The sequence below is a fragment of the Hemitrygon akajei genome, chromosome 30 (genome assembly GCF_048418815.1).
Source record: "Hemitrygon akajei chromosome 30, sHemAka1.3, whole genome shotgun sequence".
NCBI lineage: Eukaryota > Metazoa > Chordata > Chondrichthyes > Myliobatiformes > Dasyatidae > Hemitrygon > Hemitrygon akajei.
In genome coordinates, this window is record NC_133153.1 from 22,377,483 (window position 1) to 22,390,790 (window position 13,308).

The window sequence follows — 13,308 nt, forward strand, 5'->3', positions numbered from 1 at the left end:
CGCCAGACTTCGGAGCGAAGGCTCCTCGGTTCGAATCCGGCCGGCCCCCTTGCACGCTTCCCATCCGTGCTGGGTTGAGCGTCGAGCTAGCAACTCGGCCTCATAAAAATAAGAAAGCCTGCAAAAAAAATGCCGTCATAATGTCATCCCGATGACTCCACTCGGAGTTAAGGGCTTTCCTCTTGGTTTCAGGGCACTTGGAGGCACATGATAAAATAGACTGAAGTCAGCATGGTTTCCTTAAGGGAAAATCTTGCCTGACATATCTGTTGGAACTCTTGGAAGAAATAACAAGCAGGATAGACAAAGGAGAATTGGTGGATATTGTGTACTTGGGTTTTCAGAAGGCCTTCAACAAGGTGCTCCATGCTGAGTTGAGTGTTGAGCTAACAAGTCAACCTCGTAAAACAGGCAAATGCTGAAGGCACAGGGAGGAACTAACTTTGACAGGGTGCCATACATGCTATACAAGCTAAGAGCACATGTATTACAGGAAAGGTACTAGTACAAATAGATGATTGGTTGATTGATTGGCAGAAGGCAAAGAGTGGGAATAAAGGGAGCCTTTTCTGGTTGGCTGCTGCTAACTAGTGGCGTTCCACAGGGTTGTGTGTTAGGACCACTTCTTTTTATATTTTATGTTGATGTTTTGGATGATGGAATTGATGGCTTTGTGGGCAAGTTTGCGGATGATACGAAGATAGATAGAGGGGCAGGTAGTGTTGAGGAAGAAGAGAGGCTACAGAAGGACTTAGACAGATCTGGAGAATGTCTAGGCTTAAAGAAGTGGCAGATGGAATATAGTGTTGGGAATTGTTTGGTCATGCACTTTGGTAGAAGAAATAAAAGCATAGATTATTTTCTAAATGGAGAAAAATATTCAAAAATCTGAGATGCAGAGGGACTTGGGAGTCCTCATGCAGGATTCCCTGAAGATTAATTTGCCAAGTCGAGCTGGTGGTGAGGAAGGCTAATGCATTTTTAGCATTCATTTCAAGAGGTCTAGAGTATAAAAGCAAGGATGTAATGTTGAGGCTTTATATGGCATTGGTGAGGCCTCATATGGAGTATTGTGAGCAATTTTTGGCCTTTTAGCTAAGAAAGGCTATGCTGATATTGGAGAAGGTTCAAAGGAGGTTTATGAAAATGACTCCAGGACTGTAAGGCTTACCATATGAGGACTGTTTGATGACTCTGGCCCTATACTCACTGGAATTCAGAAGAAAGAAGGTGGATTTTATTGAAGCCTATCGAATGTTGAAAGGCCTCAACAGTGTGGATATGCAGAGGATGTTTCCTATGAGGAAGGAGTCTCAGGCTTGAGGACAGAACATCAGAATAAAGGGGCATCCGTTTAGAACAAAAATGAGGAGAGTTTTCTTTAGCCAGAGAGTGATGAATCTGTGGAATTCATTGCCACACATGGTTGTGGAGGTCAATCATTGGGTATATTTATGGCAGAGTTTGATAGATTCTTGATTGGTTAGGGCTTGAAAGGATATGGGAAAAAGGCAGGAGATTGGGGCTGAGAGAAAAATTGGATCAGTCATGATGGATTGGCAAAGCAGACTTGATGGGCCAAAAGTCCTAATTCTGCTCATATTTCTTATGGTCCTAAATCAGGCATTGTCCAGAATGGAAGAAAGCAAACTGATTTTTATTTTTAAGTTAGAATCCAAGTGAGCTGATACTACCCTGCTGCTTTAACCCTATTGAATAGTTTTGGATAGTCAAGGCAAGTTTATGTCATTTAACTATATACATGTATATAACCATATAATACATATAGAAATGAGACCTTTCTCTGAACCAAGGTGTATAGCACAGTAGTACACATAACACACAAAACACATGATAACTTACGAAGGCAAAGATAAAATCTACAAATGAATTGCACATAAATAACAAACTAAAGTGCATTAATACTAAATATTGTAAGGTACAGATTAACCAGTGACACTTTGAATGCGACGTGTAGGGAGTTCAGAAGCCTAATGGCTTGGGAGAAGAAACTGTTTCTCCTCCTGACCATTCTTGTTTTTATGCTTCGGTGTCTCCAGCCTGATGGTAGAAAACCAAATGGATTGGTGGGATCCTTAGTAATACTAAGGACTCTGTGTACGCAGCATTCCTGATAACTGTCCCCAGAGGATGGTACGAAGGCCCCTATGATCCTCTCGGCTGTTATCATAATCCTTGTAGGGACTTCTGGTCTGATGCTCAATTACTTCCTTACCCAATGGAGATGCAACTTCTCAGGATACTCTCAATGGTGCTCCTGTTAAACACAGTAAGATTGGGGGGGGGGGGTGTGGTGGGCAGCCTTGCTTGCCTCAATCTTCTTAGGAAGTGGAGGTGCTTCTGTGCATTTTTGTTCAGGGAGATGATATTAAGGGACCAGGTGAGGTCATCTGTGATGAGAACTTCCAGGAACTTGGCACACTTAACTCTCCCCATGGATTCGCAGAGGGGGTTGGTTCATCTGAAGTCAAGGCCTGATCAAGAATAGTCAGCATGGTTTTGTGCATGGGTGGTGATGTCTGACAAATCTTTTGGAGTTGTTTGAACAGATAACTGAGAGGTTATATGAAGTTAGGGCAATGGATATTGTTATATGAACTTTAGGAAGGCATTTGACAAGGTCCTACATGGCAGACTGATCTGGAAGGCTAAGTCGCATTGGATTCAGGGGGAGCAAGCAAGATAGATTCAGAAAGTTCAGAGATAGGAAGCAGAGGGCGAGGGTTCATGGCCATTCTCCGAATCGAGGCCTGAATTATAGGGAGAGGTTGGTCACACTGGATCTTTACTTTCTGGAGCACAGAAGGGTGTTGGGTGACCTCATAAAAGTTTGTAAAATCCCGAGGGCCATGGAATATTATCCAGAGTTGGGGGACTCCTTCACTAGAGGTACAAGATAGAATGAGACAGAGTTAAAAGAAATCTAAGAGATAATTCCTTTACACAGAGGGTAGTGAGTACCTGGACTGAGCTGCCAGTGGAAGTGTCAGGTGGATAAAATTTCAACACTTAACAAGGATTTTGTGGTGCATGGAGTGGAGGGGCTTGAAGTATTATGGGACAAACGGGGAATCTAGGACTAGCAGGGAAGATACTAGAGTTGACTGGACCAACTGGGCCAAAGGATCTGAATCTGTGCTGTATTATTCTCTGACTCTGAGTAATGGCCACTGAGAAAATTGTCTGGCTGGCTCAATTTATCATTGGTACAAGAATTCTAATTTCAGGTTAGGAAAATACAAAATATTTACAATTTTATTTTGATGCACTATTTAACATTAGAGTTAGTGAATTATCTAAAACCCAAATGAACAAGAATTTCAGCTGAGGTGTAAAATTGTTAATATTCCTTTAAGTTGATTTGTATCGACTACTTCATGGTTTGATGTGTTGCTAAAATTGTAACAATGTAATAGATAGCTTTAGTCATTGAACTTTTTCAATGATTTAATCCACCAAAAATCTCAATTTCTCTGAAGTTCATGCATACTTTGGATAGAATACAATAATTAATGGGATGATTTTGACTCTAATATGTCAGTAACGGGAAGATCATTTCCATATTTCATGCTGATTCTCAATCCAAGCTTGATACAGAAAGAAAAATTGATATATGTGAAGTTTGTACTGAGAATTCTGATGTATTACGTACAGTACAAAGAGTGATGTAACTGAAATACAATGTATTAATAAAAAGTGCCTATATTTCTTTCAGTCAGTTTTCCATTATGGAATAGGGAAGCATCTAATCCATTGGGAATCCAGTTTGGGTTTCACCAGTGCCATTTGGCTCCAGATCTCAGCATAGCCTTAGATCCAAGAGAAAAAAATTCTAATAGTGAGGTTATAGTAACAACCCTTGACAGAAAAGCAGTATTTAACAGAATATAGCAACATGGGGCCTTGGTAAGATTAAAAATCAAAGGGCTTAAAGGGAAAACACTCCAAAACCTACTTGTTACAAGACAATCATCTCAGGTCATCCCTGTAGAGGTACCCAAGACAGTGCCCTAGGCATAAAACTAGGTGCAGTTGCTTTATCAATGACCTTCCTTCCACCATAAGATTAGAAGTTTGGATGTTAACAAATTATTACATAATTTCAATACTGTTTTACAGCTCATCATAAAAAGATACTCAGCACTCAGACATAGGCTAATAAATGGCGCTCTTGCGTGGCTCAAGTGGCTAGCAATGATGCAATATCTAGCCATAAGCTGAGAAATGGTCTACAATATTCATGCTTCCAATATAAACAATATGTTTATCTTAACAATATCTTTCTTTGATACGGCAGATATTATTACTGTTGTCAACCATCATCATCCTCGGGGTCACCACTGACCAGAAATTCATCAGGATAAATGGCATACATAAATAAAGTTATTAGAGACTTGGTATCTCAACTTGGAGCAGCTTCATTTTTATTTCACTTTTCAGAAAGTTGTAGCCACCTAGATCTACTACCATACCTTTGGGGAGCAAATGCTGATGGAGAGAGAGTGACAAAGGAGGAATAGAAATTTTTTTCTAAATCAGAATGGGGACAACTCGGAGAACATACAGGTGGTTGTTTTACCAAGTGTCTGAAGTCCTTCTTCTGCTTGGTGGTAGAGGGCTCTGAAGGTGCTATTGAAAGAGTCAAGGCAGTGTTTTTAATGGACAGTATGCACTGCAGCCATAATGCCAATGGTGAAGGGAATGCATGTGAATGGGGTAGCAATCAAGCTGATTGTGTTGTCTTGGAAAGTGTTGGAGTTCATAAGTGTTGTTTGAGATGGAGAATATTCTGCTATACTCTCTTTCATGAAATTAGTTGGTGAAATGTTTTTGGGTGCTAGGAGATAAATCAAACCCAGCCAACCACAGCATCCTTTTTGCTAATCCCAGTTTTCCAAAGCACCTCATAACCCTCCAAATCATAAATTACTCATTCACACAATATTAGAGTACTGAAAGGTCTGCTGATAGTTGTGGTGAACTACATATACCTGTCTGGACTGCTCCTGTGGCTCCTCCCACAGACCTCTGCTGACTGCTCCTGTGGCTCCTCCCACAGACCCCTGTATAAAGGCGATTGAGGCCTGAGCCCGGCCTCATTCTCCAGGATGTAGTGTTGTTCATTCTTCCAGTCAATAAAAGCCGATATCTCGCTTCTTACATCTCAGAGTGAGTTATTGATGGTGCATCAATAATAATGTTATTAAATATCAAGGATATGTACTTTTGTTGGAGATGGTCATTGGTGTGAATGTTCCTTACCACTAACCTGCCCATGTCTGAACATTTCCTAAATCTTGATGGACTATGTTTAGCTAATGTGTTGCAAATTGAATTGAGTATTAGCACAATCATTATTGAAGCAAGTGAAGATGGCATGGGTTGGGATACAGCACTGTGTCCTCGAGCAATATTTGAGGCTGAGATAACTGGCCTTCAAAAAGACAACCACTTTCCTTTGTACGACCAATATAATGGTTTTCCCTTGATGCTCATTGACTTCAGTGTATAAGGGCAAACAAAATGGGCAAAGAATGGCTTCTGTAATAGGGAATACTCATACCAGGAAGACTGTAGCAGTTCAAGAAAGTGGTTTATCATTCACTTTTTAGCATCGAATCTTAGGGAACAGAAGACAGCATATGCCTTGAATCTGTGAAATATTTCTTCACCATCACTCTTGGTTCCTGTCATAAGCCATTGCATATCCTATTACATCCATATTGTTACTGCTTTATATTCCTTTAGATCCAGTTTTGTTTATAAGTTTATTATGTTGCATTTAATTAACCTTTTCTATGACCTTATCAAAAATAAAAATAGATAGGTAAACATGATTTATCTTCAATAAATCAATATTGACTTTCCTTTATTAGGCCATTCTTATGCAAATAACCATTAAAATGTCCTTATTAGGCGTTTCTACCACATTTCCCAGAACTATGGTTATTTTACCAGCGTAGAGTTGTGGATAAGTCATTTTTCTACTGAAGACAAAAAAACAAAATTATACTCTATGTAGATCTTTAGTACCACTCACAAGTCTAAGGAGGATCATAATTGATTTGACCAATGGCCTCAACTCTGCTTTTCTGCCCAATTCCTGTAATCTTTAATTTCTTTACCATTCAAAGATCAACACACTTAGTGAGTCAGCAATTGCTGCCCTAATGAGGTAGATAATTCCAAGTGTTGACAAACGTCAAGGAAGAAAATTTGCTTATCCTCCTGACCTCTTATCCTTTGACTATGTCCCCCTCATTATAGAGTCCTCCATCAAGGGAAGCATCCACTTTAGAGGATTCCAAAGAATCTTGAAATCTTTCAATTAGAATGCATGTCATTCCTATAAAACTTCAGAAAATATAGACCAACATCCCCAAATGGCCATCTCACCATTCCAGGAGACAACTTAACAACAGCATTTTCTCATGTAGTTTGCAAATGCAGCCTCCTCCCCTATTTACCACACTTCATGCATTATGCTTTCCAACACTTTATTTTATCTCATATTTCTCCTAATTCAGATTTCACCCAATTTCTCATACTCAAAAACTAATTATAATATTTCAGTCTGTGTCTTTTACACTTCTACAGAAGAAAATTTAAAATCATAATATGAGATGGTTTTGAATACTCAAGTTACTTTCCTCATCCAATGTGAGACACTCATGAACTCTTCAGTCTTTGACCAAGTTCATAAGTGAAGAGATTCCAAAATTCACCCACTAACTTCTGCCAAGTGTGAACGTCAGCAATGCTTGGAGTTATTGATTGATCTACAAAGTATTATTTAATTATCATTATTTAACTATTTGTGTTATAACAGCAAACAAGAAGGGGCTTTGGTGATCCAAAGTTATCTTGTAATAAAGGTATTATTGCAGACTACTAATTGTTCATCAACTTAATCCACCTCCCATGAAGCTATCTGAAGGAATAGAGGCAAGTGATACATTAGAAATTAAACATAGGTTCTAGAGGTTAAATGTACTGGCTTGGGTTATCCTGAGAAAAGGGGAGCAAATTTGTAAGTGAAAGAAAAAAATGTGTACCATTACTCAGTGGTACCTTCAAGTACATGTAGTTCATAATGATATCTCTGGAAATATTTATGGACTGGTAAATGACTTACTGCTCTTCTGCAGTGGGATAGATATGAAAATAAATTTATAATAGGAAAGTTTTGCATTTATCAAGTGATGAAATATAATGGTGATAAAGTACGTGCTACTCTGCTGGAAACTGCTCTTTACAGATATATAAACTAATACTTCTATCATCAACTTTTTACTATATATAGCTGACCAATTCATTTTCTTGGATATGAAATAAAGTTAGCTTTTTAAAAAAAAAACATTGTACTAATTAGATTAAATGTGTAAGCCATGAAAGAAGATGCCATTCTGCAAGATGGCTTGCTAATTATGTACATATTCTTTGTACCTAATAACTTACCATGGCTTTCAATTAATTTAGTTACTTTTGATCCTACCTGGAACTAAATATCCATAGAAACTGTAGTCCAATGAATAATACCAGACATTTTTCCTTCGTATGAAAGCACATAACTCATTTATGATAACTATATTTATGAGTTCTTGTTTTTCATATTCATAAAACCACTTCCATAACTTATTGTAGAGGCTTATAATTTAAAATTCAGATTAGTGGTTGGCTCTCCAACTGAATTTTCCAGCAATATGCAAGATCAATCCAAAGTTGTAATAACTGTCCACCATCAAAAGGATTAGAACATGAAAAAGACAAATCTCTTTTCCCCCACAGTGCCTTGGAAAAGTATTCAGCTCCAACCCTTTTGTTCACATAAAAAAGCATCACAACTAGAGACTTAGATTAATTTAGCTGAAAATTTTTATTTGTGAATCACATGCTCCTTTTTCACAGTAGAGCCCAAAATTCAGGGAAAATTATAAAGCATTAAGAACTAAAACTTCAAACACTGAAATTTCAGCAGTTCAAATATATTTGCTGCCCCCAGCACCTTTGCACAGTGCTTAGTTGAACCACCTGACGCAGTAGTCTTTTTTGGATGTCTCTATTAGCTTTGCATAATGTGACGGAGCAAGATTTGCCCATTCCTTCTTCCAAAATTGCTCAAGCTGTGCCAGGTTAGTTGGGGAGTGTCAGTGGACAGCAATTTTGGGGTCTTGACAGAGATGTCCAATTGTCTCAGGACTTTGACTAGGTCACTCAAGGACATCAAAGTTCTTCATTTGAAGCCAATCCATGGTTTTTCTGTCTGTGTGCTTTGAGTTGTTGTCCTGCTGAAATACAAACTTCCTCCCCAGTTTAAGCTTTCTAGCAGAAGCTAGTAGGTTTTTATCCAGGATCTCTTTGTATTTAGCAGTGTTCATCCTCCCATCAATCCCGATCATATTTCCTGGCCCTGCTGCTGAAAACATCCCATTACATGATGCTTCCTCCACCATACGCACATTGGGGATAGAGTTACCTAGCTGATGCACAGTATCAGATTTGTGCCACATGTACTGCTTAATGTTGAGGCTAAAAAGTTCCACTTCGGTCTCATCTCACCACAAGACCTTCTTCCATATGTTTACAGTATCTTCTAAGTGACACTTTGCCAGGTCTTTATGGGCAAGGATATACTTTTTCTTTAGCTTTCTTATACTTTCCTTGCCTCTCTTCAACAGGGCCTGATCTAGGCAATGTGGCTGCAGTTTCATATTTTTCCAATTGTTAACAATGAACTTTACTGAGCTCTGAGGTATGTTCAGTGTCTTTGAGTTGGTCTTGTATCCTTCCCCATACTTGTTCTTTTCTATTATCATTTTCCTGACTTGTCTCAAATGCTCTTGTCTACAATTTGGTCTGTTGAAAATCTACCACACTGTTGTACCTTACAGAGAGAGGAGGTATTTATTCTTATGAATTCATTGAAATTAGGTGATCCTTCAATTTTCTACATCAACAAATTGGATAAGTTAGTAAAGTAATAAACAGTATTACACCTATGGAAAGTTAGCAGAGTACTTACAAAGGGATGAATACTTCGTCAACCTCAAAATTTTGGTTTTTAATTTTTAGTAAATTGTTGACAGGATTCTGAATTTTTCTTTTGATTTGACATGATGAACAATTTTTTTTAGATTAGCTCAAAAAGTCACACTTTAATACATTTTAAATTTATAAAACGAGACAGTAAAATGCGAAAATTGTTGTGGTGGCTGAATACTTTTTCAAGGCACTGTATTAGAAACCTCCACATATGCCAATAGGCATTATATGGAGTATTCAGAATTCCGATTAGAAAGAGCAGCCAGAGGTAGTTCACTCCCCTTAGGTGCTATATTGCTTGACAGAGGGAAATATTTTAAAATTACGGTACCAAAGCAAATAGTAATAGACTATTTAAATAAGATTTTCAATTATTTTAGCACAGGTTAAATTTTACATTTTTCAACTTATTGTAACAAGGTAACCCAATTATCTTTAGTGGCTGATCCATTTCCCAAAACACAATGAGTACAAAAGAAAATGTGTGTTTTATGTTAACTCGCTCTTGAATTCTGTTTTTTTTCCCTGCAGATGGTAACATATCTAAAGAAACAGAGCACATTTTTTTCTCCCATGATTGCAGCAGATTGGAATTACTGAGCAGAGAATAAAGAATAGTGACATCGTGTGGAAATAAGAAAGCCCTCTCCAAGTTCATAGCTCCCTCTGATGACCATGTGGACATCTGACAAAGGGAACCTCACTTTTTTTCTTTGTTCGTGCAGCCAACTGACAGCTGACTGGCTAAGATCTAATTACTTCCAAGTGAGGTCAGGGAAAGGCATTTATTGAACAGAACTGCACAACAACAGGCTCATGATGCCCAGAAAATCCCTCCCATGTTAACACTTGATTTATGGAAACAATTATGATTCTGCTGGAATCTTCCTGGACTGGGATATAATCCACAATGACACACAAGCTGATGATGTGAGTGGAGAAAACAATGGATATTTTCTGTGCACAAATTGTCTTCAACATAAACAAAAGTAAGTTTTTAAATCACAAATCATCTATTGTTATACTTAATTTCTACAATTGACATGAGAATTTTTGAATTAAACTGGCTTAGATTAAACATGTGTATTTGACATTGAGGTAGTTGTGAATGCTTCCAGCCAGTCTAGACAGCGAAACAAAAATTCTGCATAGGAAACACGGGAAGTTCCATAGAAAGCATTTGGTTTACCACATAAAATATGTCGTGATTACTTTTGAATGAATGCATACAGTATGACAAGTGTACAGAAGCTTGGGGAATTAATTAAGCAACAGGGTTTAGCGGAGCAGTTAAAATTTCAGTGGAATAGTAATGTAGAACTAATTTTATGCTACAAACATCACACTTTTAAAATTATGTATGTAAAAGACTAAAATTATAGACATTTTGAAAACAAGATACATATTCTACTTTTTGGCTTTACATATTTTTTTAAAGCAGGAACTGGCAACTAACTGGAGCTTTTTTTAAAAAAAATTGGTATACACCTCCAAGCTTGTTGCTATGGTTGTAATTTATTTGTAACAGCTGACTGTAATGGCTTGTTAAAGTTAAGTGATACTTCTGCTTGCAGCTTTATTATCGTCAAACCTCTCTGTACAAAAGGAAAATACTAATAGCAAAGAAGATCAAGAGATTCAAGAGTACTACAAACTGAATTGTTTATAGCGGAAATTGTCAGTGCATCACTTCTGAGAAGAAACTCTGGCTCAGCACCATAAACTTTCTCAGGAAAAATTACACACATTCTAAAGTGCTATGCCACAAATAAAAGAGATCCAAGGTCACGGAGTCCAGGCAGAAGCTGAGACCCTAAACTAACAGCATTCATCTGATTCAAAATTTAAATTGCAGTATGTCATTCATGAGAACCCAGAGCAGTGCACTATAATGCGCAAATGGATGCAAACATGGATCCTGCCAATTTTGTTGTACAGACTATACTTTCATTGTATCCTTCTAGCAGGAAATGTGTCTATCGCTTGCAATGACATGATTCCAGACCAACTAGCTGCAAGTGTGAACTGTTCCACCAGTCCTGAACGGCACACCAGAAGTTACGACTACATGGAAGGTGGAGATGTAAGAATACGGAAACTTTTCTGTCGAACACAATTTTATCTGAGGATTGATAAAAAGGGAAAAATCAAAGGCACAGTTAATCCCAGCTGCAATTACTGTAAGTAATACTTTAATTAGTTTGGAAAGACACACACTAAAGGCTTTAGCAAATCAAATGAGTGCACAATTTCAAGTTTACTAGGCTTTATAAAGCAAATTGACAATCTATCCCAAATCATTTATATGAGCTTAAAACATCTGGTACTCATTTTTTTTTAAAAATGTGTACCTCTTAGTGATACATAACCAGCATATTTTAGTTTTGCTAATGTATTAGTTGACAGCTGGTAAACGTTTGCAGAAATTATCCCTTTTATTCAAACTGACAAGGAACAGAGATATCAGATAACACTTTAGACCAAAGTAAAAATCATTAGAGTTATCTGTTTTTCACGTGTGGACATTTGAAGAGTGAATTACCGGGAAAGTGGGTTTGTCTGACAATTCCTTTTGCCTCAGATTGTATTGCTTTTAACAGTAGATTTTGTAAACAAGAAATATACAGTAAAATAATCTACATGCCAATTCATTGTATCTTTACAACTTGGCATTCTAAATACATTCCTTTGAAAACATTTTGATTTTACTCAAGTTAGATTACAGTTCAGAAATGGTTATTCCCAATGTGTAAATTGCTTAAATAACATTATACATATACTGGAGCATTATTCTGGCATGGTCTAAAGATGGTTAGTAAGATTGATTTTTGAGAAGGTTGTAAGAGAACCAAGTTTCAACAACTCTAGAATTGCTTTAATTAAAAAAAGGAATGATTTACAGAAATACCCTTCCTAGGTTTATAGCTTTTTGAAACACTGCCAGATTAGGAAAAACAGGTATTGTTATTGCTATAAGTGCAGCAAGGTGGAGATGTGATTACTCAACAACATAGATTACACCTTTTAACATCTTGTGATGGATCACAAGTATAACGCAACAGCTTTTAAAACCAAATGGAGCTTTATTAATGCAGCAACAAAGTCAAATACATTATTTCAAAGAAACAAAATAATTGATTTGATAGCTAAATAAAACATACTTTACCCATTAACATTGAAACAATATATAAAGACACTATTAATTTATTAATGGTGGAGAGGGTCAGTAGCTTTAACTTCCTTGGTTAACAGATCAGAGGATCTGTCCTGGAACCAGCACACAAGTGTCATCACTGAGAAGGAATGAGAGTGCCTCTACTTTCTTAGAAGTTTGCGGCATGTCACCAAAATGTTTACAGATGCCCAGTGGAGAGTATCCTAACTGGTTGCATCATGGCCTGGTATGGAAACAACAACGCCCAGGAATGGAAAAGATTAGAGAATATGATTGAAACAGCTTGGAACATTACAGTAAAAGCCCTCCCTACTATTGAGTACATTTGCATACAGTGCAGCCACAAGAAAGCAGCATCCATCATCAAAGACCCCCCACCATCCAGGCCATACCCAGTTCCTGTTAGTACCATTGGGGAGGAAGTATAGAAGCCTTAGTTTCCAAATCACCAAGTTCAGGAACAGTCATCACTCTACAATCATCAAGCTCCTGAACTGGAATGGACATCTTCAATCACATTACTCTGAACTGATTCTATTACCTACAGACTCACTTTCAAGGACTCTTTACAACTCATGTTCTCAGTATTATTTTATATATATATTTACTTAATTTGCACAATTTGTCTTCTTTTGCATAATGGTTGTTTGTCAACCTTTATGTATAATTTTATTGTATTTTTTCCTGTAAATTCCTGCAAGTAAATGAATCTCAAGATGGCATACAGTAACATATATACACTTTTGATAATAAATTTACTTTTAATTTTGAATATTATGAAACATTAATAGTAAATCATTAAGTTAGATGGTGGAAAATAAATCACATCTGTTTAAGAAGTTGACAGTGCTGGCATATAAAGATGCAAATTACAAGGGGTAAAAGTAGCCCAAATAATTGTGACCAATAAACTAATCAACTTGCAGCTCTTGCACTACTATTGCATGACATTACAGTTCATCTGTAACATTGATCCACCTCATTATAATCTTTTTCTCAAATTATTCTCCCTAACCCCAGTCTCCCCTCTGCACTTGGCAAGGTTGAATGCTTGAGGTTTAACAATTCCT

At 37.3% G+C, this 13,308-nt stretch overlaps 2 protein-coding genes across 4 annotated transcripts in view; one reads left to right on the top strand and one right to left on the bottom strand.

Moving 5' to 3' along the window:
- LOC140718674 (protein FAM227B-like) overlaps positions 1–13,308 on the bottom strand; it is a 162,180-nt gene that overhangs the window by 28,943 nt on the left and 119,929 nt on the right. The gene's annotated exons all lie outside the window — the stretch shown is intronic.
- fgf7 (fibroblast growth factor 7) overlaps positions 9,761–13,308 on the top strand; it is a 64,434-nt gene continuing 60,886 nt past the window's right edge. The window contains exons 1-2 of one of the 3 annotated variants that reach the window (XM_073033096.1): positions 9,761–10,052; positions 11,028–11,243. In XM_073033096.1, coding sequence (XP_072889197.1) covers positions 10,010–10,052; positions 11,028–11,243 — 259 coding nt within the window. In that variant the 5' untranslated portion in view covers positions 9,761–10,009. Of the gene's footprint in view, positions 10,053–10,637; positions 11,244–13,308 lie in introns of all 3 variants that reach the window. The other 2 variants (XM_073033095.1, XM_073033094.1) reach the window with 2 other exon arrangements.